The sequence below is a fragment of the Neolamprologus brichardi genome, chromosome 22, assembly GCF_056152115.1.
Source record: "Neolamprologus brichardi isolate AB-2024 chromosome 22, ASM5615211v1, whole genome shotgun sequence".
NCBI lineage: Eukaryota > Metazoa > Chordata > Actinopteri > Cichliformes > Cichlidae > Neolamprologus > Neolamprologus brichardi.
The window spans coordinates 31636768-31662802 of record NC_142124.1 but is presented as its reverse complement, the minus strand read 5'-3'; the positions used below and the strand labels follow the sequence as shown (position 1 = coordinate 31662802).

The 26035-nt window shown below is 42.6% G+C and overlaps 2 protein-coding genes across 4 annotated transcripts in view; one reads left to right on the top strand and one right to left on the bottom strand.

Moving 5' to 3' along the window:
• The window catches only part of mrps18b (mitochondrial ribosomal protein S18B), a 2583-nt gene extending 2229 nt beyond the window's left edge, over positions 1–354 (top strand). The window contains exon 7 of the mRNA XM_087835266.1: positions 55–354. Within this exon, the coding sequence (XP_087691392.1) occupies positions 55–251 (197 nt within the window). The 3' untranslated portion in view covers positions 252–354. The remainder of the gene's footprint in view (positions 1–54) is intronic.
• On the bottom strand, positions 350–26035 carry abcf1 (ATP binding cassette subfamily F member 1). 3 transcript variants are annotated; one of them, XM_087835260.1, is made up of 26 exons: positions 25770–26033; positions 23178–23234; positions 22781–22827; positions 22627–22704; positions 21441–21552; positions 21327–21358; positions 21145–21234; positions 19363–19434; positions 17712–17792; positions 17537–17632; positions 16861–16983; positions 14266–14366; positions 11987–12072; positions 11757–11896; positions 11232–11380; positions 11073–11156; positions 9213–9337; positions 8976–9088; positions 8523–8697; positions 3790–3864; positions 3354–3424; positions 3237–3269; positions 1589–1757; positions 1439–1503; positions 1284–1356; positions 350–670 (listed from the first exon to the last, which is right to left on the bottom strand). In XM_087835260.1, exons 1-26 carry the CDS (start codon positions 25828–25830, stop codon positions 504–506), a joined length of 2475 nt encoding a protein of 824 aa, XP_087691386.1. In that variant the 5' UTR covers positions 25831–26033; the 3' UTR covers positions 350–503. The 3 variants fall into 3 exon arrangements, with proteins under 3 accessions (XP_087691386.1, XP_087691388.1, XP_087691387.1); XM_087835262.1 differs by lacking the exon at positions 19363–19434 and having other exon boundaries at positions 25770–26035; XM_087835261.1 differs by lacking the exon at positions 23178–23234 and having other exon boundaries at positions 25770–26029.

Sequence of the window (26035 nt, the reverse complement as noted above, 5' to 3'; positions counted from 1 at the left end):
CAGCTCCTGATGAGAACAAATGCATCATTTTAAAACAACACTCTTCTCTTCTAGGCTTACTTCCTTTTCAGATTCCGTATGTGGAATTTTCAGGGGAGGACTACTCCAATTCCCATGATGCTGTGGGCTCCACACCACCACCCTCATCCTTAACTTTAGGGGACAACTGGTATAAATGGTATGGGGAAATAGTTCCTGATGAGAATGAAGTGGCTAAAGTCAAAAAGACATATAAGGCTTACTTAAAGTGATCGAGGCGCCGATCATGCTGTCGCAGAAACATGTTTGTTTTTAGCCCCTGTGATGTTCTACAGGTGCACAAAGTTGTACAATAAACCACGATGAAAGATTGAATCACTTCCTGTTTTATTTAAGCAGATTATACTTCAAGACATTTTATCACCTACATATTTATAATCCAGTATCTGTGCAACGTCAACCCCATAAAGATGTTACAGTCCAGAGGAGAATCCATATGATGTGTGCTCAGGCAGCAGCTCTGATCATGGATTGACCTTGCTGACCACAGTCTCTCCCAAAGCTTCCAGCACCTCCCGCTTGTAGTCATCAAAGTCTCCATCAATCTGGTTGATGGTGCAGTCCTCCACCACCCAGAGCTGGCACTGCGTCTCTGTGATGAGCCGTGCATCGTGACTCACGATGATCACAGCTGGACGAGAAAGTCGAGATGTTAATGCTCCGATACGCACCGGAGTCTAAAGATTTATTGGTAAAATCAAAGCTCGCTCATTCTTCTGAGTACAAATATTATATTTTAACAGAGCGTCTACGTGTAGAGTCTACATGTACCCCTCGCTGCCTACTGCACGATGCTGCAGACGTCCCTACTTTTTACTTTACGACTTTGGTGCTGGTGAAGAAACAGTTGCAATGACTTTTCCATGTATGTAATTATTCTGAACGTCCACACGGTGACAGTGTGGGCACATAACTGAATGTGATAACTTCAGATTGATATGGCTGTGCCTGTCTTTATTGCACTAATAAAGGCAGACACAGCCATATCAATTCGAAAGGTTCTGCCCAAGCCAGGAGTCTGAGGAGTAAACAGAGGGGTGGACTAATATAAAAGTATTTAAAATAAAAATATTTCCCAAATATGGGATAAATAAAGAATTTCTTAATTGTTCCACAGACACCTTCCATAGTGCTTTCCATCTAGCAGATTACTTCAAGCATTTGAAATAGATGTGTGAATTATGTGAGCACTGAAGCAGTAAGAATAGTCGTCCCTACTGAACTGATCAAGCAGCCAGTCTCACCTCCTTTGTATTCATTGATGGCCTCTGATAAAGCATCGATTGACTCAATGTCCAAGTTGTTGGTAGGTTCGTCCTGTGAGACGAGAAGCGATTAATCAACAAGACAGTAGAAAGTATTGATCACGAGGAAGAGCAAAAGACCGAACAACGCTTACCAAGATCAGCACGTCGGGCTGACGACAGGCCAGCTCAGCAAACACGACTCTGGCTTTCTGACCACCTGATGAAGACAAAATCCAGACGCTATTAGAAAATGTTTCCTTCACAAGATCGTACAATAAACATTCACCAGTTTGTGTTTATACCAGAGAGTTTGGAGATCTGAATGGTGTGGGCGTGGCTCTCGAGGCCAAAACGTCCCAGGCACTTCCTGCCATCCTGGTAGGGAAGATTGAAGTTCCTCATCAAGTACTCAGTGGCTGTTTCCTCCATGTTAAGCTGATCTGCATACTGCTGGTTAAAGAAGCCCACTTTCTGCACACAGAAAAACCTACATGTTAGCTGATGAAAACAGTATTTCAGGTTTGCACACAGGCTGTAGCTTCAGTGTTTTACAGTGAAACAGAAGGCAGGTTGTGTGGTCTACAAACAGAGAGCAGCATGACTTCTCTTCATATCATTCTGGGCAAAGTTAACCTTGGTTCATCTGTCCCAACAGTTTTTCTCAACTTTCCCGCCTCATTAGTCTGATTGTCTGGTGTCTCACAAATGTACCACAAAGTTGATCTGAACTCCAGTGAAAAGCTACTAAAAGCACTATTGTGCAAAAGTCTTCAGCCACACACAAGCTTTTTTTTTTATGTTGGCTGCTTTTTCACACTCTGTGCAGAAATGGAGGAAATTTGACAAATGGAGGATAAAACAAGACCCTCATTAGAAAATGTAGCTGTCACAAAGCCATTCTTAAGGATGAGTTCTCAACCACAGAGAAAATGGTAAATGGTCTGTATTTATATAGCGCTTTACTAGTCCCTAAGGACCCCAAAGCACTTTACACATCCAGTCATCCACACATTCACACACTGGTGATGGCAGCTACATTGTAGCCACAGCTGCCCTAGGGCGCACTGACAGAGGCGAGGCTGCCGGACACTGGCGCCACCGGGCCCGGTGGTGGCCCGGAGGTGAAGTGTCTTGCCCAAGGACACAACGACCGAGACTGTCGGAGCCGGGGCTCGAACCAGCAACCTTCCGATTACAAGACGAACTCCCAACTCTTGAGCCACGATCGCCCCTAAAGAAAGACCAAGGTATGACAAATCCCACCGAAACTGAACTGAAAATCAGAGGGAGCTGATCTTATATAGTGATGAATCCAATTTTCGATTCAAATCATCATCGACATAGATGGACGAAGTCAGCAGAGTCATTTGTAAAACATGGTGGCGGCTCGGTCATAATTTCAGACGGCATTTCAGGCTGTGTCAAAACCTACAGAACACATAAGTGGGTTGACCATCGATATGTAAAACCAGAAAGGGTCTAATTGGCCACTGCTTCAGTTTTTAGCATGATAATGATCCCAAAGTGGAATATTATCAGTTAAGGATCAACTTGCGCAGAGCCCTGAGCTAAACCATGTGGGTTCACCTTCACAGCGAATAGAACAAAAGACAGTCAACATCCAAAGACACTTGTAGAATAAAGACCTCAATAAACTGTTTGTACATCGACTTTTAAATATTAGGCTAAAAACCCTACAATATTAGAGAGAAACCCCTCTGTAAGCATCAATAGAGGGAGGGAAAAACTGCAGGACCAGGCTCAGGGAGGGGCAGCCATCTGCTGTGCCTGTGTGGAGGTCAGGCGAGCAGAGTAAGACAGGGCTAACAGCCAGAGTACGGGAGAGATTGTCCAGTTACATCTGAGCTGCTGAAAGTGGGAACTATGTATCAAAATGGTTGCTACTGTTAAAAAGTAAAACCCTTAAAGCATCAGTAGGAAGTTACTCACCAGCCGATGATTCTTCCTCATCTCACCTTTAGTCTGAAAAGTGAAACATCCTGTTAAGTCAGCAGATTGTAAGTTTTTGTAAATTTGAATATCACAGCTTTACATCTGCAGCCTTACAGGGTTTAATTTGCCAGTGAGCAGTAACAGCAGGGTACTCTTTCCAACACCGTTGGGTCCAACTATACAAACTACGGCAGGAAGAGAGAAATAAAACGTGAACAGAACATCATCTATAACCACGCATCTCATTCACAACACCACAGTGAGCAGTGCCTCCACATTTAGTTTAGGAGATACTGGGCACCAGCTGGTGATGTAATCCTTCCTGTATAGAAATGTGTCTCACAAGCCTACAAACAATAACATGGAATATAATCTGGATAAAACAGGAAGACGCAAAATCTCAACGTCTTCGATTTCAAAGTCTCTACCCTGGAAGGAGTTTTTCAAAAGCTTTGTTTCCAGTTACCTAAAATGACATTTACGTGTAGCTGAGAGGCTAAAAAGTACCCGATTACTTACTGAAAGTGTTCTTATGAAGCCGAATACTTACTCCTCGATTCCATGTCAATACCAAAGTCCACGTTTTTGAACAGCAGCTTCTGACTCTCGTAGCCAAAGTCTACACCTGCAGGTGGCACAAATGATGTCATCAACAAGGTGAAACGACTGTTACATTATTAAACAAGCCGCAGGAAGTCTCCTATATTATTGCTTTTCTGTCCTAAACATGGCATCATTTAAAGTATTTACTGAACACACACAGACTCCACTTGTTAACTGCTTTATGTTGATATTTGTACACTATTAGGACCCACGGACAGAAGCAGGATCACAGCAGGTGACCTGTCAGAGGAAACAGTAACACAGTGTTTCCATCCACTCACTATATTGGTGAAGTAAGTCGATGAAGTGTGTTGTTTAGGTTTGAATTAAAAAATGAAAGAAGCACATGCTCAGTAAGAGAGAGAGAGAGAGAGAGAGAGAGAGAGAGAGAGAGAGAGAGAGAGACAGAGAGAGATAGAGATAGAGATAGAGATATATAGAGACAGAGAGAGAGAGACAGAGAGAGAGAGACAGAGAGAGAGAGACAGAGATAGAGATATAGAGACCAAGAGAGAGAGATAGAGAGACAGACAGAGAGAGATAGAGATAAAGATAGAGATATATAGAGACAGAGAGAGAGAGACAGAGAGAGAGAGAGACAGAGAGAGAGAGACAGAGATAGAGATATAGAGACCGAGAGAGAGAGAGACCGAGAGATAGAGACAGAGAGAGAGAGAGACAGAGAGAGAGAGACAGAGATAGAGATATAGAGACCGAGAGAGAGAGAGACCGAGAGATAGAGACAGAGAGAGAGAGAAACAGAGAGAGAGAGAGAGAGAGACAGAGATAGAGATATAGAGACCGAGAGAGAGAGAGACCGAGAGATAGAGACAGAGAGAGAGAGAGACAGAGAGAGAGAGAGACAGAGAGAGAGAGACAGAGATAGAGATATAGAGACCGAGAGAGAGAGATAGAGACCGAGAGATAGAGACAGAGATAGAGACAGAGATAGAGACAGAGAGAGAGAGACAGAGACCAAGAGATAGAGACAGAGAGAGACAGAGATAGAGACAGAGATAGAGACAGAGAGACCAAGAGATAGAGACAGAGAGAGAGAGACAGAGATAGAGAGACAGAGACCGAGAGATAGAGACAGAGAGAGAGAGACAGAGAGAGAGAGACAGAGATAGAGACCGAGAGATAGAGACCGAGAGAGAGAGACCGAGAGAGAGAGACAGAGAGAGAGAGACAGAGAGAGAGAGACAGAGAGAGAGAGATAGAGACCGAGAGATAGAGACAGAGAGAGAGAGACAGAGAGAGAGAGACAGAGATAGAGACAGAGAGATAGAGACCGAGAGATAGAGACAGAGAGAGAGAGAGAGACAGAGATAGAGATATAGAGACCGAGAGAGAGAGAGACCGAGAGATAGAGACAGAGAGAGAGACAGAGAGAGAGAGAGACAGAGATAGAGACAGAGAGAGATAGAGACAGAGATAGAGACAGAGAGATAGAGACAGAGACCGAGAGAGAGAGATAGAGACCGAGAGATAGAGACAGAGGGAGAGAGAGAGAGAGAGAGAGATATATATATAGATAGATAGAGATAGAGAGACAGAGACAGAGAGAGAGAGAGATGTGAATATGAATGAAGTGTGCCAGCAGGGCTGGGCGATATATCAAGTTTTAAAATATATCGATATATTTTTATACGAGATCTAAGTTGTGACAATATTGTTTATATCGATATATCTATGTTACGTTATAATTATACTTGTGGAGCCACAGGTTTGCCTCTTTCGTCCACTTTTGTCTCTACACAGCGTTACTCTGCCTCGCCTTCACTGAACACAACTCCCCCTCCTCCCCCATCGCTTCACACAGCAGCTATCAAAGAGGAGCTGGTGATAATTATTATTATTACTATTATTTGGAGTGTCAGACGAGCAGCAGAATAATGTATTCTGTAGAGAATGTCGGGAAAGGTTGGAGCACTACCAGTATTTTCAGCATTTACAACAGCGCCATAAAGTGCAAATGAAGAGTGTGAAACTGTGTGCTGTATCCCAGACGGCAAAGTCTCCCAGCCTCCTGCCCCGAAACAAACCACCTTACAAAACTCGTATACTGTATTTTCGGACTATATGCTTACACTAAAATCCTTTCATTTTCTCAAAAATCCACAGCAGTATGAGTTCTGGTTGTACTTACTGACTGCAAACCGATTTTCTGTGCTACATGCCGCTCGAAAATCTGTCAAAGATGTTTTAGTACGACTTTGGTAAACTACGGAGCCGCACCGCCTGATGGATTGTCGGAGCATTACGGCTACCGTAGTCCGGAGCCTCACAGAGTGATACGTACTGTGCTTCAACTTAATATTACCGTATTGTTTGTGTATAAGGACCATAAATGGCACCTGGTCAGAGACACGGTTACGAAGCAGACTTCAAACTCCAGGCTGTCAGTCACGCAGTAGAAGTTGGGAACAAAATCTGTCTTTGTTATTATGCTCAGCGTCTGTTAGTTTACATTTTGACTAGACATGGACCGATCCGATATTACGTATCGGTATCGGTCCGATACTGACCTAAATTACTGGATCGGATATCGGAGAGAAATAAAAAATGTAATCCGATCCATTAAATATCAAAAAAGCACCTCACAAAACTTGCCACACGCGTAATTTGGCTCATAACAGTAGCACGTGGGAGCAGTGTGCTCACATGATAGAGAGGCTGTGTGTATTTGTAGCCTGCTAGCAAACATTTCATCTCCGAGGAAGTTATCTCAGAGAGAAGTAAAGCAAGTGTGTAAGTTCATCTCTGAATGTTTGTAAAGCATTCCCGCATTAAGCTTAACAACCGATATATGGAGCGACTGCCTCTTCTCTCTCTCTCTCTCTCTCTCTCTCCTGCTGCTACTTCAATCGTAAAACTGCTTAATGATCAGCTGATCGGCTTTTCTGTCGCGAGTCCGTCTCTCTTCTTTGTTTTTGGCCCACTTTGCACCAGAAAGAGGAAACCAGCGGCTGAACAACAGCAGCACTATTAAGCTTGATAAGCTGTTGTTAGAATTTATTTAATATTACTTTCTACACCAGGATCTTTTTCTACGCAGCTGACGGCTGGTAACTGTGCAGGGGCGGATCTAGCAAAGTTTAGACAGGGGGGCCGATAGGGCATTAACAGGGAAAAGGGGGCACAAAGACATACTTTTCTTTCTTATTCTCATTTAAAATATCTAGCTTTTAATTATTTAATAATTATCTGAATCTTACACCCAAAGTTTTAATCTGATGTAAAATGTATAGAAGTCCATTACGGTATATAGTAACTGTTAAGTCTAATATACCCTAGTAAGCTAAAGTCCTTTTTTCTTTGGGAAAGTACCATCTGTGAATTCTGCAATTCTGTTGAAGAAAGATGTTGAATCTATTTAATTATTCTTGAAAAATAATTTATTTCTGTGAATTTTTTTCAGCCTGCATCAAAGTAAAGTTGATTACATTGATTAAGCATCATGAGGTGGAGGGTGGTTCCCTATTTTCTTTTGCTGGGAGTTTGCAACCCTATTAGTTAGGTTGCTTAATATTTCTGCTAAGTACTCTTTAAAATACCAGAATAGGGAGGATGGAGCAGGTTTAACTTTATTAGATTGATCAGTGTTGCTGATCTATGAAATATTTTGGGTGCAGTGTGGTTTTTTTACATGCAGGTACAACAGAATAGCTTTAGTGTTGTTGTTGTTTTTTAACTTGAGTATGAACTTATACAAAAAGCAGCAAGATATTTAAAAAAAACAGTTTTATTGATTAAAAAACACACTATATCGGATTCATATCGGTATCGGCAGATATCCAAATTTATGATATCGGTATCGGTATCGGACATAAAAAAGTGGTATCGTGCCATCTCTAATTTTGACTGCACACGTGTGAGCTTTTTGTTATGCACAAAAACAACACTGTTTTTTAATAAATGTTGATAAAAAAAAATGACTCAAATAAACGACGTACATATACGCTGTATGTTAATAAAAGTGCCGGTGTGACATCTGGGACACAGCTTGGACTAAGAACTCTTTTTGTTCTTACTTAATGGCTTTAAAAAGAAAATATCGAGATATATATCGCATATCGCCATCTAGCTAAAGAATATCGAGATATGAATTTTGCGCCATATCGCCCAGCCCAATGTGCCAGTTAAATAAAGGTAACTTTGAGCACAGTTTGGGTAAAGGTGATCACTGTGTAGTTTCACTAAAGTCAGACCAATACCTCCTGATTTGGATGGATGAGCTAAAGAAGAAATCTCGTTTAATTCTTTCCTGCATAAAAACACTTCATGCTGAGGTTAGAAATTCCAGTTTTTCAAATGTAACAGAGGCTGTGACCAATGGGACCAACACAAACACAGACTAGGCCAAACAACAGGATCAAAGGACATGTTTTCCATGTTTTTTCCAAAGTTAGTTCACTCAGTGGTAACTGTAACCACCAGAAAAAAACATGGGAAGATGGCAGTGGACAGATATAAAAGCAGTGATGAAGATTTCTACATGAACTTCCTGCCCATCTCTTACTCCTTCATCTACAAACATTTGGTTTCTGGGGACCCAGACCTCAGCAAGCTCGGTTTCATATTTGAGATATTCACGTGTCGCTCGTCCTGAAACATTTGCTGTATAGCTGGGAATCAGAGAGAGTAGACTGAATGCTTGGAGCATGTGCATGTTCTTACTATGCAGTCCCAGTATGGGTGGTGAGAGAGGAGGTGGGTTGGGGAAGGTGAACTTTACGGTGTACTCTTTGGGTCTTTTCAGCAGCTCTGTGGCCTCCCGGCTCTCCTCCTCCTGACCTCCCTTCTTCTTGCCTTTTAGCTGCTTCCTGGTCAGGGCATCCTTAGTCTGTTTCTCCTGAAATAAAACAACGTAAGTGATGTCAGCAGGGACATTAGCCTGGATAAACGTGTCACCTGGAAATTAAGAAACATCTTGCTGAGTCTAGACCTTGCAGGCATATTACAGCAGCATCAACTCCACCAGAATGATCAGCTGATCATAGACTGACAGCCTAAACGGGTGGATTTTGTTTACATTTTAAATCCTTCTTCTCCTGGTTGAAAAGACAGTATTTTTGTAACTAGTTGATTTGGTGCTCAGGTGTACTTGAGTGAAGAGAAAGCCATACTCACAGCCTGTTTGGTAGACTTGCCACCAGCCTTCAGCTCTTTGAGTTTCTTCTCCTGTTTGTCGTACTGTTTCTGCAGTTCTTTCTGCTTCTGCACGTACATCTTCTTGAAGGTCACTTAAAAAAATGAGGAAGAACTGAGGTAAAGCCGTCCTAAAGTCTTTAACTAAATCACATCGTTTCGCACAAACTTCTCTCTCTGCAAGTAATTAGTGAGTAGCGACGACACATTGTCACTTACAATAGTTCCCTCTGTAATAGTAAAGTTTCTGGTTGTCTAAGTGGACGATATCTGTACACACGTCGTCAAGGAAACTCTGGTCGTGGGAAACTATGAGGAGAGTCTTCTTCCAGCCTTGAAGGTAGCTGCAGGTGGGAAAGAGAACAGCCAAAAACAACAAATGAGTCACATTACTAACACTGAAGCTACTGTCATAGCTGATGGAAGCTGCAGACTGTAGGAAAGAAAAATGTGGCTTTTTTCTTCTGTACAGCAATTTCAATAAATTAACAACAAATCATGGCAATGTTGTTTCATTCATTTTTCACACGAACCAAATTTAACCCTCTCAGGCTCAAATTAAACTTTTTGTTGCTAATGCACAACCAAGTCCTGCAGTGGTACTACTGAGTAAAATAAACTCATAAAATATGTATGTGGGGTAGGCATGCACCGATACCGATACTGGTATCGGGGCTGATACTGTAAAATGTGTGTGTACTCATACTCGGAAAAGTTAACCGATACCATGAACCGATACCAACTTATTTCATTAATCAGAGGGTGGCTTGTCATTTCTGTTGTAGTTTTTTAGATTGGCCTCTAGGGGGACACCCCGCGCTAAACAGGCACAGGGTTAGGCGAGTGAGACTGACAGCTCCAGATAAAAAAGAGAAACTGGAGGCTGCTGTAGCTAGGCTAAACAAAATGTCAGCAGTGTGGAACAGCCAACTTTAACTCAGGTTTTGGAAAAGCGATGAAAAATGTCAAGAGAAAATCCACGGGCAGTTAAAATAACAGAGGCTCTGACTCATTTTATCGCTCTGGATGACCAGCCAGTGCTGGTCGTGGAAAACATAGGATTACACTGTCTTCTCAGCATACTCGAGCCGCGATATGAAATTCCCAACCGCCCACACATCAGGGAGATAATGGTGCCAAAAGTTTCTAAAGAGGTAAAGACAAGCAGTGTGTGCGCGATGTCAGTCCTTGGTTTAACGGCACAGTGGACTGATGATCCACGGGCAGATGGGGAGTTCGTCAATGCCAAATACTTTCGTTATTTTGTTTGTTTGTTTATAATATGGACACTCTGCAATAATTTAAAAGTTTAATTTATTCACAAACCTAATTTGTATTTATTTTATTCCAAACAGAAGTGTTTATTTATTATTCTGAAAGCTCGAGACAGTGCCAATAGTTCAGTGATATTTTGTTAAATTACAATGTGGAGACTCTGCAATAATTTAACAGAAGTGCTTATTTTTCACTTGAAATTTTTTTGTGGTCATTTTTATTAAGATATTATTTTTTATCGGCAGAGAATAAAATAAAACCTGTCTTCCAATTCATTGTATTTGTGTGTGTGTGTGTGTGTGTGTGTGTGTGTGTGTGTGTGTGTGGTAGAAGTATCGGTTTTTGTACTCTGTATCGGCAAGTACTCAGATCCAAGTATCGGTATCGTATCGGTTTGAAAAAATTGGTATCGTTGCATCCCTAATGTGGTAATCAGGTTGTTCGTTTTTAACTGTTGCAAATCAGCAACGTCTGCCTTAAGAGGGTTAAACGAGTTAAGAAATAATTAAGATAAGACCTACTTGTCCAAAATTATGCAATCATAATAATAATGGTTAAATGTCATTTAATTCGCTGAAATCGGAGACAGAAAAAGGTAACAAGGGAAGGACAGAAGAACAGGAAGTTCTTCCAAACACCACTGGTTCCAACAATACAAGTTGGAAAGTGTATGGAACTACACCAGAATTAGAGACTTGAGTCTGTTTCACTGTGAGAAGTAGGCTGACATGTTTCATGAGCTCTAATAAGAGAACCTGTTAGAAATTTAAACGAGCTGTTACTGGTTAGAAAGATGACTCGTACTTGTTAAGCCAGATAACGGCATTCAGATCCAAGTGGTTGGTGGGTTCATCCAACATCAGTAAAGTGGGCTCCATGAACAGGGCTCTGTGGGCACAGACGTTAAGGTTGAGACAGGTTGATGCTACACCAGTTCCACTGAGGATGTTTGCTACAGCGTACCTGGCCAGGGAAACTCTCATTCTCCACCCTCCAGAAAACCTCTTGGTGGGTCTGTTCTGCATCTCAGGAGTGAATGACAGACCAGCCAATATCCTCCTCGCCTTGGCCTCAGCTGCTGCAGCTCCTATTGCCCTCAACTCTTCATAGACCTGTGGAAAGAAAAGTCAGATAATCAGCATACAGGCCAGCAAAGATCACCAAAGACTCTTAATGTGGGTCCATTATTAATGGGAAGGCTGTCGACAATTAAGGGAAGCACCGTCTGCCAGAACATTGTGAGGAATTATTTTACTGTTGGATGGTTTTTCAAACGTTACATCTCTACCTAATGCTGAAACCGAGCCTCTGGCTCAGCAATGGGCCTGAGGGTGTCTCTGCTGACACTGCTGTACTAACTTACTGCTAATGCATTTAAAGTTGAAGGTTAACTGAAGGAAGTCTTTATTAATTTGTAAACTATGGCAGCAGGACTATGTTCATAAGCTGTATACTGTATCAGGTCTGGTAGTGCACATGGACACCAACCTTATCCAGCCTCTCAGCTACACTATCCTCTCCCTTCTCCAGACGAGCCTGGAGCTGTTTCTCCTCTTCCAGAAGCTTCAGGCGGTGAGTGTCCGCCTTCAGCACCGCCTGAACTGCTGGCGTGTCATCAGCTACCACCTCTAACAAACAAAAGCATTGCACAGAGTCAGTGGGTGATAACAAAGGGCACACAGCAGAAAAACAACAGAGCACAAGAGGGACTCGCCTACCCTGTTCACACAGCAGCACATCGATGTTAGGAGGAATACTGAGAGCTCTATTAGCTATGTGCTTCAGTAGAGTGGTCTTTCCTTTTCTGAAAGAGAAAATAAACACGAGAAATCAGATTATTTCTGATTCAAAGTGCCTGGTGTGATTTACTTATGTCCTGGTGAAGAAACCAAGTAGTGCTATAAACGAAAAACCAAACATTGAAGCACACGTGTATATACTCTCTCGCCCCTGCAGGCGGTCTGTCCTCCAAGCTCGGGTCCTCTACCAGAGGCCTGAGCTTGAGGGTCCTGCTCAGTATCTTAGCTGTTCCCAGGACTGCGCTCTTCTGGACAGAGATCTCCGATGTTGTTCCTGGGATCTGCTTCTCGTGTTCCTTCTTCCTGATGTTGCTGTCATTCGGTATCACTACATCACTACGGCCGTCTTCTTCCGCTTGCCTACCACCACTATGTCCGGTTGGTTAGCCACCACGATTTTGTCCGTCTGTATCTGGAAGTCCCACAGGATCTTAGCTCAGTCATTCTCCACCACCCTTGGGGACATTTCCCATTTTGACTTTGGGACTTCCAGGTTATACTCGGCACACATGTTCCTGTACACTATGGCGGCCACTTGGTTATGGCGTTCCATGTATGGCCTGCCTGCTAGCATCTTGCACCCTGCTGTTATGTACTGGATTGTCTCTGGAGCATCTTTACACAGCCTGCAGCTGGGGTCTTGCCTGGTGTGATAGACCCCAGCCTCTATGGATCTTCAGATCAGAGCTTGTTCCTGTGTTACCATGGTTACTGCCTCTGTGCTGTCTTTCAGTCCAGCCCCTGGTAGGATTTCTGGATGTCAGCCACCTCCTCTATCTGCTGGTGGTACATACCTCCCATGACGGTTCCTCCTCTTTCTTGGGTTTCTGCAGCCTGAGGTATTCACTGAGCGGTCGGTTGGTTGGGGCCATCTTCCTGATGTATTCGTGGATGTTTGTTGTCTCATCCTGGATGGTGCTGATGCTCACCAGTCCCCGGCCTCCTTCCTTCTGCTCAGCGTACAGAATCAGGGTGCTGGACTTGGGGTGAAACTTGTCTTGATTAGCCAGCTCGTTATCCCAGCAGGGTACCTGATCACGGGCAGCGAGTTGGTGTTGATCATTTGTGAAGTGCTCAGCCAACGCCCCCTCGTGTGTCGACACTGTGTGGCACTTCGGCCGATTGGGCCCCTCTCAATTTTGTGCCCCTCCATTTTGACATGCAGATATACAGAGGACGACGTTGGAACAGTTTAAAAACTTGAGTGTTTGTGGAACAAACCCACTCAAAGTCTTGGGTTAAAGTTTTCACTTCTTTCTTTCTACATCAGCGCTTATGTGGCGCTATTGTCTGAGTGGCGACACCTATCGTACTGCAGCGGCTTAACGGCGAACAAAGTGACCATTGTGACGGTAGCTGCTTTACACCACATCCTCCAAACTTCAATATAGCATTTTTAAAAAGAAATCTACGGTAATTACATTTATTGCCCACTGTGGTGCAGTCCATCATCATACAATCACATGTTATATATAAAAAAGGGTTTACATGTCAGGACAAGACAAAGTGTGATTAAAACGATGCTTTTTAATCATGTCAGCCTCTGTCAAAACCACATATTAGTCACGCAACAATTTTTAAATTCCAGCAAGCCAAACGGTTTTTGTTCGTTAGAGCTGCTTCTGCACTAAAAGAGGAAAATCATATATATTTAATCTCTGTTATATTCTGGATATTTATATCAGAGCTATTTCATATATTTTTTAACTTTGTGATATATTTTATTATTTAACTGAGTTAGTCTGTTACTGTTCTTATTGTCTTGGAGCGACTGTAACCACAGTGTTCTCATTAGGATTGTGAAAATGTCACACAGCCAAGACACCACGTTTCCTGTTCACTGTAAGAGTGAGAGAGTCTCCGACCATGTCCCACCACAACAAGAGAAAAATCCATACTGTTGGTACACTGTGCAGCTAAAGTAGCTAATGTTACCATCGTGGTTGTAAACACACACACAGGGCAGAGCTATGTGAAGAACATCTGAAAATGAAAAGATTCAAAAAAATAAAGATATTCTGTGCAATAGTGCAACTTGAGTGGCTTCATATATTTTCATCCCTTTTCTTCTCTTGATCCAAATATTGTACATTATAGCCAAATTCCCAAAAGTCAGTTATGAAATGACAGAGCAAGTTTGAAACTGGGACTGAAAAGTGTCTGTGCTGCTAAAGTACTGATGACACAAAGATATTTACCCATTTGGTCCAACTAAACCATATCTTCTTCCTGCCACAATTAGAAGGTCAGCATTGACGAAGAGCTCCTTGCCATGAGCAGATATGCTGAACCTCTCCAGCTAAAACACACAAAGCAGAAAGTCACTGACAGAGATCGGAAAGAACAGTCTGACCTGTCATTCAGAAATGTAACAAAAACAAAAATAAATGAGCAATTCCTATACCTAGTTCATTTTTACCCTTTTCAGTATATGGGCATATGAAATGAAAGAACTGGGAAAGCCTAAGCACATCCTTATCACTTTGTCCGGGATTAAAAGGACCACCTGTACAAACAGGTTCAGTTCTGAAGTTTTGTTTGTTGGTCTGGTGTGTGTGTGTTGGCCTGGTGTGTGTGTGTTGGCCTGGTGTGTGTGTGTTGGCCTGGTGTGTGTGTGTGTTGGCCTGGTGTGTGTGTGTGTTGGCCTGGTGTGTGTGTGTGTTGGCCTGGTGTGTGTGTGTGTTGGCCTGGTGTGTGTGTGTGTTGGCCTGGTGTGTGTGTGTGTTGGCCTGGTGTGTGTGTTTGTTGGTCTGGTGTGTTTGTGTTGGTCTGGTGTGTGTGTGTTGGCCTGGTGTGTTTGTGTTGGTCTGGTGTGTGTGTGTTGGCCTGGTGTGTTTGTGTTGGCCTGGTGTTTGTTGGCCTGGTGTTTGTTGGTCTGGTGTGTTTGTGTTGGTCTGGTGTGTGTGTGTTGGTCTGGTGTGTGTGTGTTGGTCTGGTGTGTGTGTGTTGGTCTGGTGTGTGTGTGTTGGTCTGGTGTGTGTGTGTTGGCCTGGTGTGTTTGTGTTGGCCTGGTGTTTGTTGGTCTGGTGTTTGTTGGTCTGGTGTGTGTGTGTTGGTCTGGTGTGTTTGTTGGTCTGGTGTTTGTTGGTCTGGTGTGTTTGTTGGTCTGGTGTTTGTTGGCCTGGTGTTTGTTGGTCTGGTGTGTTTGTGTTGGTCTGGTGTGTGTGTGTTGGTCTGGTGTGTGTGTGTTGGTCTGGTGTGTGTGTGTGTGTTGGTCTGGTGTGTTTGTGTTGGTCTGGTGTTTGTTGGTCTGGTGTTTGTTGGTCTGGTGTTTGTTGGTCTGGTGTGTGTGTGTTGGTCTGGTGTGTTTGTTGGTCTGGTGTTTGTTGGTCTGGTGTGTTTCTTGGTCTGGTGTGTTTCTTGGTCTGGTGTGTTTCTTGGTCTGGTGTGTGTGTGTTGGTCTGGTGTGTGTGTGTTGGTCTGGTGTGTGTGTGTTGGTCTGGTGTGTTTCTTGGTCTGGTGTGTTTCTTGGTCTGGTGTGTTTCTTGGTCTGGTGTGTGTGTTGGTCTGGTGTGTTTGTTGGTCTGGTGTGTGTGTTGGTGTGTTTGTTGGTCTGGTGTGTTTGTTGGTCTGGTGTGTGTGTTGGTCTGGTGTGTGTGTTGGTCTGGTGTGTGTGTTGGTCTGGTGTGTGTGTGTTGGCCTGGTGTTTGTTGGTCTGGTGTGTTTGTGTTGGCCTGGTGTTTGTTGGCCTGGTGTTTGTTGGTCTGGTGTGTTTGTGTTGGTCTGGTGTGTGTGTGTTGGTCTGGTGTGTGTGTGTTGGTCTGGTGTGTTTGTGTTGGTCTGGTGTTTGTTGGTCTGGTGTTTGTTGGTCTGGTGTGTGTTTCTTGGTCTGGTGTGTTTCTTGGTCTGGTGTGTTTCTTGGTCTGGTGTGTGTGTGTTGGTCTGGTGTGTTTCTTGGTCTGGTGTGTTTCTTGGTCTGGTGTGTTTCTTGGTCTGGTGTGTTTCTTGGTCTGGTGTGTGTTGGTCTGGTGTGTGTGTTGGTCTGGTGTGTTTGTTGGTCTGGTGTGTGTGTTGGTGTGTTTGTTGGTCTGGTGTGTTTGTTGGTCTGGTGTGTGTGTTGGTCTGGTGTGTGTGTTGGTCTGGTGTGTGTGTTGGTCTGGTGTGTTTCTTGGTCTGGTGTGTGTGTTGGTGTGTTTGTTGGTCTGGTGTGTGTGTTGGTGTGTTTGTTGGTCTGGTGTGTTTGTTGGTCTGGTGTGTTTGTTGGTGTGTTTCTTGGTCTGGTGTGTTTCTTGGTCTGGTGTGTTTGTTGGTCTGGTGTGTTTGTTGGTCTGGTGTTTGTTGGTCTGGTGTGTGTGTTGGTCTGGTGTGTGTGTTGGTCTGGTGTGTGTGTTGGTCTGGTGTGTGTGTTGGTCTGGTGTTTCTTGGTCTGGTGTGTGTGTTGGTCTGGTGTGTGTGTTGGTCTGGTGTGTTTGTTGGTCTGGTGTGTTGGTTGGTCTGGTGTGTGTGTGTGTGTTGGTCTGGTGTGTGTGTGTGTTGGTCTGGTGTGTGTGTGTGTTGGTCTGGTGTGTTGGTTGGTCTGGTGTGTTGGTTGGTCTGGTGTGTGTTAATCTTTCTAGCAGATTCAGCCCAAGGTCAGCAGTTACATCTCTTCACAGAGTTAGCATGTATATTAAAGTTCATGAGAGCACAATGAGGAAAAAGACACACGTGGCTTGTTTGGAGGGACTTTCAGGGAAGGTGCTTTGACAAGCTATTAAATCATGGGAGTACTTCCGTTTTCCAAAGAACTTTATAGAACAGAATTTCAGGCAGTAGTCGCAGAACACTGCAAGTATCAAGAACGCTATACTAACCTTGATATCAGAGGCGTTCTCCAGCATGGCCTGTCTGGAAGACATCTCAGCCTGGGAAATGGAGAAATCTCCTTCCAGTGCATTCTGAGCACGGATACTGGCCACCTGATGCTCATACTCCATCTGAAAGGAACGGCGCACACATGGACGCACAACCACACAAATGAGAACAACAGCAAGGCACAAATTCTGCTAATTACATCAGGACCACAGAGATTATACCCGTGAACCCACAGCGATGCCACAGCAGCCTATGGTGCTACAAAAATGTGTACGATCCTGCAAGAGCTGCTCTTATGTTTTCGTTTCACACTGACAGCATAAACAGTGATGATCAAGTCTTCTGACTCTGAAAGGCAGTTGCACTATACAGGCCTTCACACGCATATGAACTTAGTGACATCCCATTCTGGGTGTGGTCCTGTTGGCTTCATCAGCTGATGGCCTCCAGCTCGCCTTGGAATGGCCTACTTGGGCACTCCACCCTTTCAGGGACGAGACCCTGCCCCAAGTGGAGGAGTTTAAGTATGTCGGGGTCTTGTTCACGAGTGACGGGAGAAGGGAGCGGGAGGTCGACGGACGGATCGATGACCGAGTATACAGCCATTTACTTTCATGTCAGTTTTTAAATAAGACTCAGCTATTTTCATAGGTTTGGTAGTTCTCTAGTAATTACCTGTTTTTTCTTCTTCTTCTTCTCCTTTTTGGTGAGATTAGCATACAGGTCATCTTCTGGCTTCTTGGCCTGCTCTGCGATGACGTCCTCTGCACTCTGAGGGTAACAGTCAGAAAAGGTTTGTTCACTAAGCAAAGCAGAGAAGACAGGACAACACCCTTGGAGAAAGACTTACCATTGTGGTGTCACCTATGTCACTACCCTCCTCTTCCACATCTTCATCCATGCTACGTGGTCTCTGAGCAGTTTTTTCTTTCTACGTGGACAGATTGAAAAGCCATCATTAGAGAAAAAGCACACCAACTCCATCATTATCCAACAGGTGTCATTCCTCTTGTGCTGTTGTCCAACTTCTGACTCTAAGACTTTAAAATAGTAACTGACTGGTACTTGTTTGGTTCTAGGTGTTGCACCTCTTAATGTTTGTAATGGTTCACTGTTGCTGACATTGGTAAATGATTGTGTTGGTTCTTAACCCTTTAAGACCTACCATAGAACCAAGTCCGCCAGAGCTTATATTATATTTTTACATGCTGTGGAGCCATTTTTCGGAGCATTTCAAGTTGATATACATCAATACAACCATTACAGCCTAGATTTTAATAATATGTCTGCATTAAGTGCATAGTAATTACATACATTGCAAAAAAAGTGCAATAAACTACAAAAAAATTGAAAATCGTTTTTGCTTTTTTAACATATATTTCTAGTTAGAGAAATTTAAGAGGCTTATCCAGTTGCACAAAATAGTTTCCCACCACAGGAAATTTATTTTGAGTGTCTTCATAGTTTTATTTTTGAAATACACCAATTTTTATACACTGCAGGAAAAACAAAAATAAATATTATAGTGCAAATTTGCAAAAAAGCAGCATATGCATCAAAATAAACTATTTCCAGCAGTGCAATATGAGTCCTAAGCATCCCAGAAACCACACAGAAAGTCATAAAGTCAAAGATAACTTTTAAAAACACCAGTATAGGCTCATGAGGCCCTGATGGTAAAAAAAAAAAAAACTACATTTCCGCGAAAATGACGTCACTTCCGGTTTCGGGCAGGTCATGGCGGACATGCGATAGTTGGTGCTGATGGACGTAGGAAGTGTTATGAACAGCTGATCGGATCGGCAAAGCGTGTTTCTGGAATATTATGTTTTTGTTGCTGCAAGTGCTTTTTATGCAGTTTTTGCAAAGCTATATGTGGAAGGAAACTGTGACCGAGGACAAGCTGATGGCATAAGATGTAAGTACAACTCCTCCGGTTTCATATGCAAAAAAAATTATTGCGCTAGCTTACGTGGTTGCAGAGCTACCGGGATTTAAAAATAGTTACGCAAAACAGAGCGTGCTGCTCCGACCGGCTTTAAAGGGTTAAACTCTGTTTTAACAATATATCAGTGCAGAAGCTCACAGATTATACAAAGGGAGATATGACAACAGTGTGAAAAGATGAGATTTTCTGTTCTCTTCCTTTTAATAAGTTAATTCTTCTTTCTCACTAAGTGCTCAGGCAGCCAATCACCTGAAGGGTTTCTCACTTGTACTGTGGGGGTTCTGGCTTGAATATAAAGTGTCCGATATTTCACTTTTAAAATTTCACATTTCAAGTCTTTGAACTGTGATGGCTGAGATGATAATTACTGCAAATACATTTTAAGGTTAATGAAATGCAATATAAAAATGTAGTCCACTGACATTTAATAAACTAAGGTCAAAGCTAAGAAGCAAACAGAGAAGATGCTGTAGACTGAAATAAAGCTGTAGAGTTTGTCATACAGACATTATTTGCTCAGCAGGACTCGCATTGACAGGTGAGCAGGACTCACCTTGGACTTAACTTCAGCCTTCTTGTTCTTCTTTGTAGGTTTCTCTTCAACATCCTCCTCATCAGACGCTGACTGACAGTAAAAGAATCAGAAACTGCTGTTTGGTAAAGTGTAAAGCTGCAGACCAACATCACAGACAAGACATTAAGTGTCCAGCAGCAGACTGAAGGAAATCTGATGCAAGCATGCATGTTTTAAAAAGAGAAGACTGAGTCAGTGGCTGGAATAAAGGAGTCAGAGATGTTGACCAGCCTTCTCTTAATAGTACAAAGGTTTTACATTCTGTATGTGCGCTGTTATGTTATCAAAAAGGAAAAAATCAGAAACTGAATATCAGCAGCACGGTGGTGAGCACTGTTGCTGCACAGCAAGAAGGTTCAATTCCAGCATCAGAGTCTTTCTGTGTGGAGTTTGCATGTTCTCCTCGTGTCTGCGTGGGTCCTCTCCGGGTACTCCGGCTTCCTCCCACCATCCAAAGACAGGCACTTAGTGGGGATAGGTTAACTGATTCATCTAAATTGCCCATGGGTGTGAATGTGCGAGTGAATGTGAGTGCGAATGGTTGTCTGTCTCTGTGTGTTGGCCCTGCGACAGACCGGCGACATGTACCCCGCCTCTCGCCCTATGACAGCTGGGATAGGCTCCAGCGCCCCCCGCGACCCTGAAAAGGGCAAGTGGAAGTGAATGGATGGATGAATATCACAATGAAAGCTCGGACGACATTGTGGTTTGTGCAAGACTGCTCCACAGGTTGGCTTATATTTTCAGTTTAAAGTGGACATGAAACACTTCATATATAAAAGCTGGTTTTCTGTTACTAGTTGGCTAACATGAACACATCTTTGGTAAGGTTCTGATGGTGCTAACCTCTTGAGCCCAAATGCCCTGGGGGGGCAAAGGGGTAGAGATCCAGTTTCACCGTCCGTGAAGTCAGGTGTTTTATGTAAATACCGGCATGTGTGGTTACAAATGTTACAAACCCCTGAATCTCAGCTAAAAGCACATATAAACCAGTACAACCACCAAACAGTGAAAACAAACAATTAACAGAGCAGTTACAGCATTTCACAAAATGACCGTAAACACAAACTACCAACCCACGAGTTCACGCGACTTCACGTAACCAAGCAAACAACACGTTTTCTAAAAGCCGAGATCTCACAGATTCCAGCTTGGCTCAAGCCAAGATTCACTGAGACACAGAAGAAGACCACAAACATGTTTCCACGTTTGATAAACAATAACATGAAATCATGGATATAAACACAGTCTATCTGAACCAGGAAGAACACAGCTTATGTCGTGATTTTAATGCTTTTTTATGCAGACTGTAGCAGCTGGATGTACCAACAGATGGCTTATGTGTCTCTATTGCATTGTCATTGACTTTTGTCTCTTCCATTGTTTGAGTTTTATCCTTGTGTTTCTATGCTCTCCTTCCTGCACCACCAGCTTTTGTTTGGTTTCTTGCTAGAAAGGAGTTTTCCCTGTGCTTGCTGACAGGGGATCGTCTGATTGTTAATACTGCAGGGTTCTTCTCTTATATTCTAAAGCCCCTTGAGGCAAGTGTTGTCTGTCTGCTGTCTACATTGGTAATATATATATTTATAGAATTAAATGTAGATAGATAGATAGAACTTTATTAATCCCTCGGGTAGGTTCCTCTGGGAAATTTGTTTCTGTGTCTGCACTTAGATGAAGCTACCACATTATGGTCACAGCCATACTGGCAGGAATATTAACTGTTAACACTCTTAACCCACATCAAATGGAGTACTGCACCTTTTCTGCAGGTTTTTCATCTTCATCCAAATCACTTTCCTCATCCTCATCACTCTGTCCTTGGCTAAGAGCAGCAAAGATGTTCCCACCCTGAAAGACACCAGAGATGCTTTACACAGAGTCGGTGTGTGAATGTTGTTGATGGTGGAGGTCGAGCAGAGTGTTTGTGAGTGCTGACAAACCTTTTTCTTACTTCCTTTACTGGACACAGTGACTGTGGAATCAAAAGATAAGTACATTGAAACAGCGTCAAACACTTTGTGAGGAAAAAGAATGATATTGTTGTAGAAATATACCTGAATCGTGTTCCTCATCACTCGCTTCCACTGACAGTTTCGACAGTGTCAACATGACATTTTCATCATCGTCACCTTTTCCTTTCCGCCGATCTTTCTTTTTTTTCTGAGGCTTGAAAAAAAATCAAATGTTACAAGTAGTCAGAATCTTAGGCTACGTTCACTCTGCAGGTCTTGATGCTCAATTCAGATTTTTTGATTAAATCCGATTTTTTTGTCTGCTCGTTCACACTACAACAAAAATGCGACAGCAAACGCGCTCTAGTGTGAACGCTCAAAGCGGCCGCATGCGCAAAAGAAGACGTCACACACAACGCGCTCTGTTTAGACCCAGAGCAACAGTATTGTTTGACTGATGGCCGTTAATATAAAGACTTCGGACTTTACGTTTCCCAATTTTTGCTTTAAGTTATTTTATTATTTACATAATAATGTAAATAACCTAATAATGATCCTTATTGCTGTTTCAGAGGAGCGGTGCTTCAAAGGATAGTTGCAGATTTCTGTCAGAATCTGCAGATTATACAGAACAAATAAAATGTTCACGTTTCTCCAACGTTGTCTTCCCAACAGTTTCACTGACATCTACACTGGATGGCCAGGAAGCGTTCGCGATGTCTTCTCCGGCGCTGATAATTGGCGTCTGTCTTGTGTCGGTGACGTAAAAGACGGATTTAATGCGACATGACCGTTCACACAGCAGTCGCTTTCTAAAACATCGGATATGTATCGGATTCAGCACCACATACGAAAGTGACCCAGATCGGATTTGAAAATATCGGATTTGTGCCGTTCACACTGTCATACCATGATCGGATATGGGTCGCATAGGGTCAAAAAAATCGGATTTGATGCGCTTTCGCCTGCAGTGTGAACGTAGCCTTAAAGACACTGTTTTAAGGCTTTATTTAGAACTCAAGACCAGTTTGAGCTTAGTGACACCATTTCTTTTTCAGCAGGAGCTGTTTAACCTACAGATTGCTCCATCACATGCTTTTGAATGAGCTGGAATTCAATGTGAAAAAGGGTGGAGGGGGAGGGGGGCACACAAAAAAACAGCCTACGCGATACAATTTCCAATTCTGGTAAGATGCTCCCGTCTTTTTGCCTGTGTTAAGTTACAGAAAGTGAATGCTGTTCTTTTCAGTTTGTTAGTTGAACACCTACATGTCATGTTGATGATTACCTGTTTTCCATGCATGTCTTTCACAGGCACCACATCCACCTTTTCAGCTTTGCTATCTGTGGCAAGTTCCTCAAAAAACTGGAGAAAAACACATCCAATGAGACATGCTGTCTAAAAACAATAACGTTATATGTTATATTAAACATGTACTCACAGACTTTTTCCCCTTTTTATCTTTCTTCCCCTTTTTGACAGTTTTTTCTGTGGAAAGAAAACCGATTTGAAATTTTACAGAAACACAACTGAGCATCACTGATGCAGGAATTCTGTGTATAAAGCTAGAACAGTAACTGTCATAGCCTAGTAGAATGAAGAGGGAATTTACCAACAGTGTGAGCAAGTGCACGTCAGTGCGACAAAAGCTGTACTACAGAGGTAGAAGCACTATGGGGTTGGCTGGCTCTATGCGTGTTTGTTTGTCTGCCGATTTCAGAAGCACAAAATTTGAAAAGAAACACGTGAAAACTAATGAATCACACAACCATGACTGACTAAGGACTACTGGAAATGGCGACACATTTAGGGCTGACAAAACATGTCTTGTTTTGCACCTGGTGTGCCGTTGAGAGGTGCTGAGCTTTCCGTCTGGTCTTCAGTATTCCTGCCAACTTAAAATAACACAGTGGAAGGAGTTGGAGAATATTTACACCCCAAACAAAAACACAGTCTAGCTTCTCTGGATGTCTTAAGTTACATTTCTCAATGATCAGAGTTTTCAGCATTTAAGGTTTTTAAATCACATTTCCAGAGTGAGATCACTTCATAACATCTGCAGTGAGCACAAAAACTGCACGAGGGTCTGCAGATGGAAATTAGCCCAAGGCTCATTAATATGCATTGTCCCTTTTTCTAAGTAAGTTCCTGTCTTTATTCAACAGTGCACACACCACAGAGCTCTGCACACACATTACTTCTTTTTAATTTGTAATGTTGGATCTTAAACACTGACTACAACTTCAGTCAGTTTTAAACATCGTTTTTTTAACACTGTCCCGTGTGTCACTGAGTGCAGGGACAGCTAGTCGCCCACAGGTGGCAGTGACTCTGTTTTGATAAATACTTGCAACCAAACAGCATGTAGTTTAATTTACGCCGCAGTGGTTTCACCGCAGGGCGATTTCACGTTTATACAGTAGAAGAGTTTCTACAACTCAGCCCTCCTCTAGCTAAATACTCCAAAACCACTTGAGCTGTCAGATATAACTCTGCAAAACACCCGTCTCAATCTACAGCCGTCCCTCGTTATCACGGTAGCTACGTTCTAAAAATAACCCGCGATAGGTGAAATCCGCGAAATAGCCAGCTTTATTTTTTACAATTATTGTAGATGTTTTAAGGCTGGAAAACCTCTCACTACACACTTTATACACTTTTCTCAGACAGGCGTGAACACTTTCACACTTTTCTCTCACCCGCAGGCGCCTCTGACGGTGCAAAATCAACATTGTTGTGTTTGTTGGGGAGAAAACGTACAAACATACAGTACAGCACTTTAGAGTCACACTGCCATCGAAAAATCATTATTTAAATGATCAGCATCTGTGCTCAGAAATGTATTTTTTTTAGTCGATTTTACAGAACCATTCACTCCCTTCAGAGCAATAGGATCCTCATGGTGATGAGCTTGTCGTCTGTTTTAACAATAGTTTCTCAACAGTAGGCTGGAAGTTACACAGCCAAATCTGCTGGGAAACACACTGGCGTTGCTATACCAATCTTACCACTGACAACTTTGCACACCTAGAAACCAATTCAGAACAACCTTAACATAAATGACTGTGGGAAGAAACCCTAGGCAGGTACAATGAACATGCCGTCTCTATTTATATAAAGACCTTCAGGAAGGCTTAGACCACAGGATTTACTATATGCTGTCAAATCAGTTGTATTTATGTACAAATCCAAACGCAATGCCTTTCAGGCAGTTTACCATACTGAAGGCCTCACACATGTTAAATCTAGATCCTAGGTAATTGCAAATCCTCTAAAATGCTGCAACATGAGCCAGCGTGCACCTCCCTGGCAATTTAACTATATCCGTGCTGACACAGCCCACAGCTATTGTGATTGGCCTGTTCAGCACTGTCGATTCCTCCTGTGCATTTCCAGGAACATTTTCTTTGCAGGTTTAAAATGAGACAATAATAATCAGAGCTTTAATACAAGGAAATGTAAAAACCTAAAGGTTTGCATAAAAAAAAAAAGACCACAATTCTTTATTGTGGCAGGCGATGTAAACAAAACAGTGGGACACAACATCGTCTCTAACACATAAAACACTACGCAGACTGAATGCTGGTAAGACACTGACCACTTACGTGGGTTACGTAGACTCTACAAAGATTAATTACAATAATCAAAATAAGCCGTGACTTCACAACTAAGTCTGCATCACTTAACCTTTTATTCTCATCCTACAGATCCAAATACTTTGACACTATGTAACATCACTTTTCTTGTTATGTACATCCTGATTATTTATGCCTCACATGTTGACAAATTACGTCATTCTTTCCAAAGGTTGCTTTTGTGGCCAGGACAAGGCGATTTTAAATGGAATTACATATTAATTAGTGGTCAGAAGAACAAACTTTGAAAAGAATAATTCATATATATATATATATATATATATATATATATTTGTTAGCTAGTACAGTTTATTCGGACCACTCGGTAAGGCTCAGCGACATATCTGTCGTTCATTAAAGATCAATTTCTACTTTTTTCTTCTACTATTCTCCCTTTATGTTACACGGGTTATTACTAACAGTGTGGCATTAGCTTAGGAGATGGGTGCGTGATGTAATAGCTTAAAGCATGTTGTTTGCTGATCCATCGTTTGGCTGTACTGTACAATCACCAACATGAGCTTAGACTCGACCGGTGCTGAGCCTCTGCGTGACCATATTTAAGCTAAACAGCGATTTGGTAAAAGTTGGGCTTCAACAGATCCGACAATACTCAGGATTCATGACAGTTGCGGTTATTTATGAGATAGCGACTGTTGGCAGCGTGCAGTTTTAAATGACGACTGTAAGTTTTCGGTATTGTTTCTGTTTATATTCTCTTTATCTGTGCTGCTTATCGTTAACTTAGCTGTAATGCTACTTAGCCTACTGGCTAGCTTCTCACGCGTCTCTCACCAGATGCCGGAGTTGCTTCATCGTCCACCCACTCTGCTTCTTCTTTCACCTTTTTGGGCATTTTGTTATTTTTACTACAATTTTCTGAAATTACAGCTGCTAAAAAATGTCGTTTGTTTCTCTTCTATTTTAAGCCAGGAGGCTTTCACAGCCCCACACACATGTGACACGGCGACCTGATGACGTGAAGATGTCGGATCGCCAACGACGTTAAAATTCTTCTTCTTCGCCAAATAAGTCAGTTACCACCAACTTTACCGCCACCA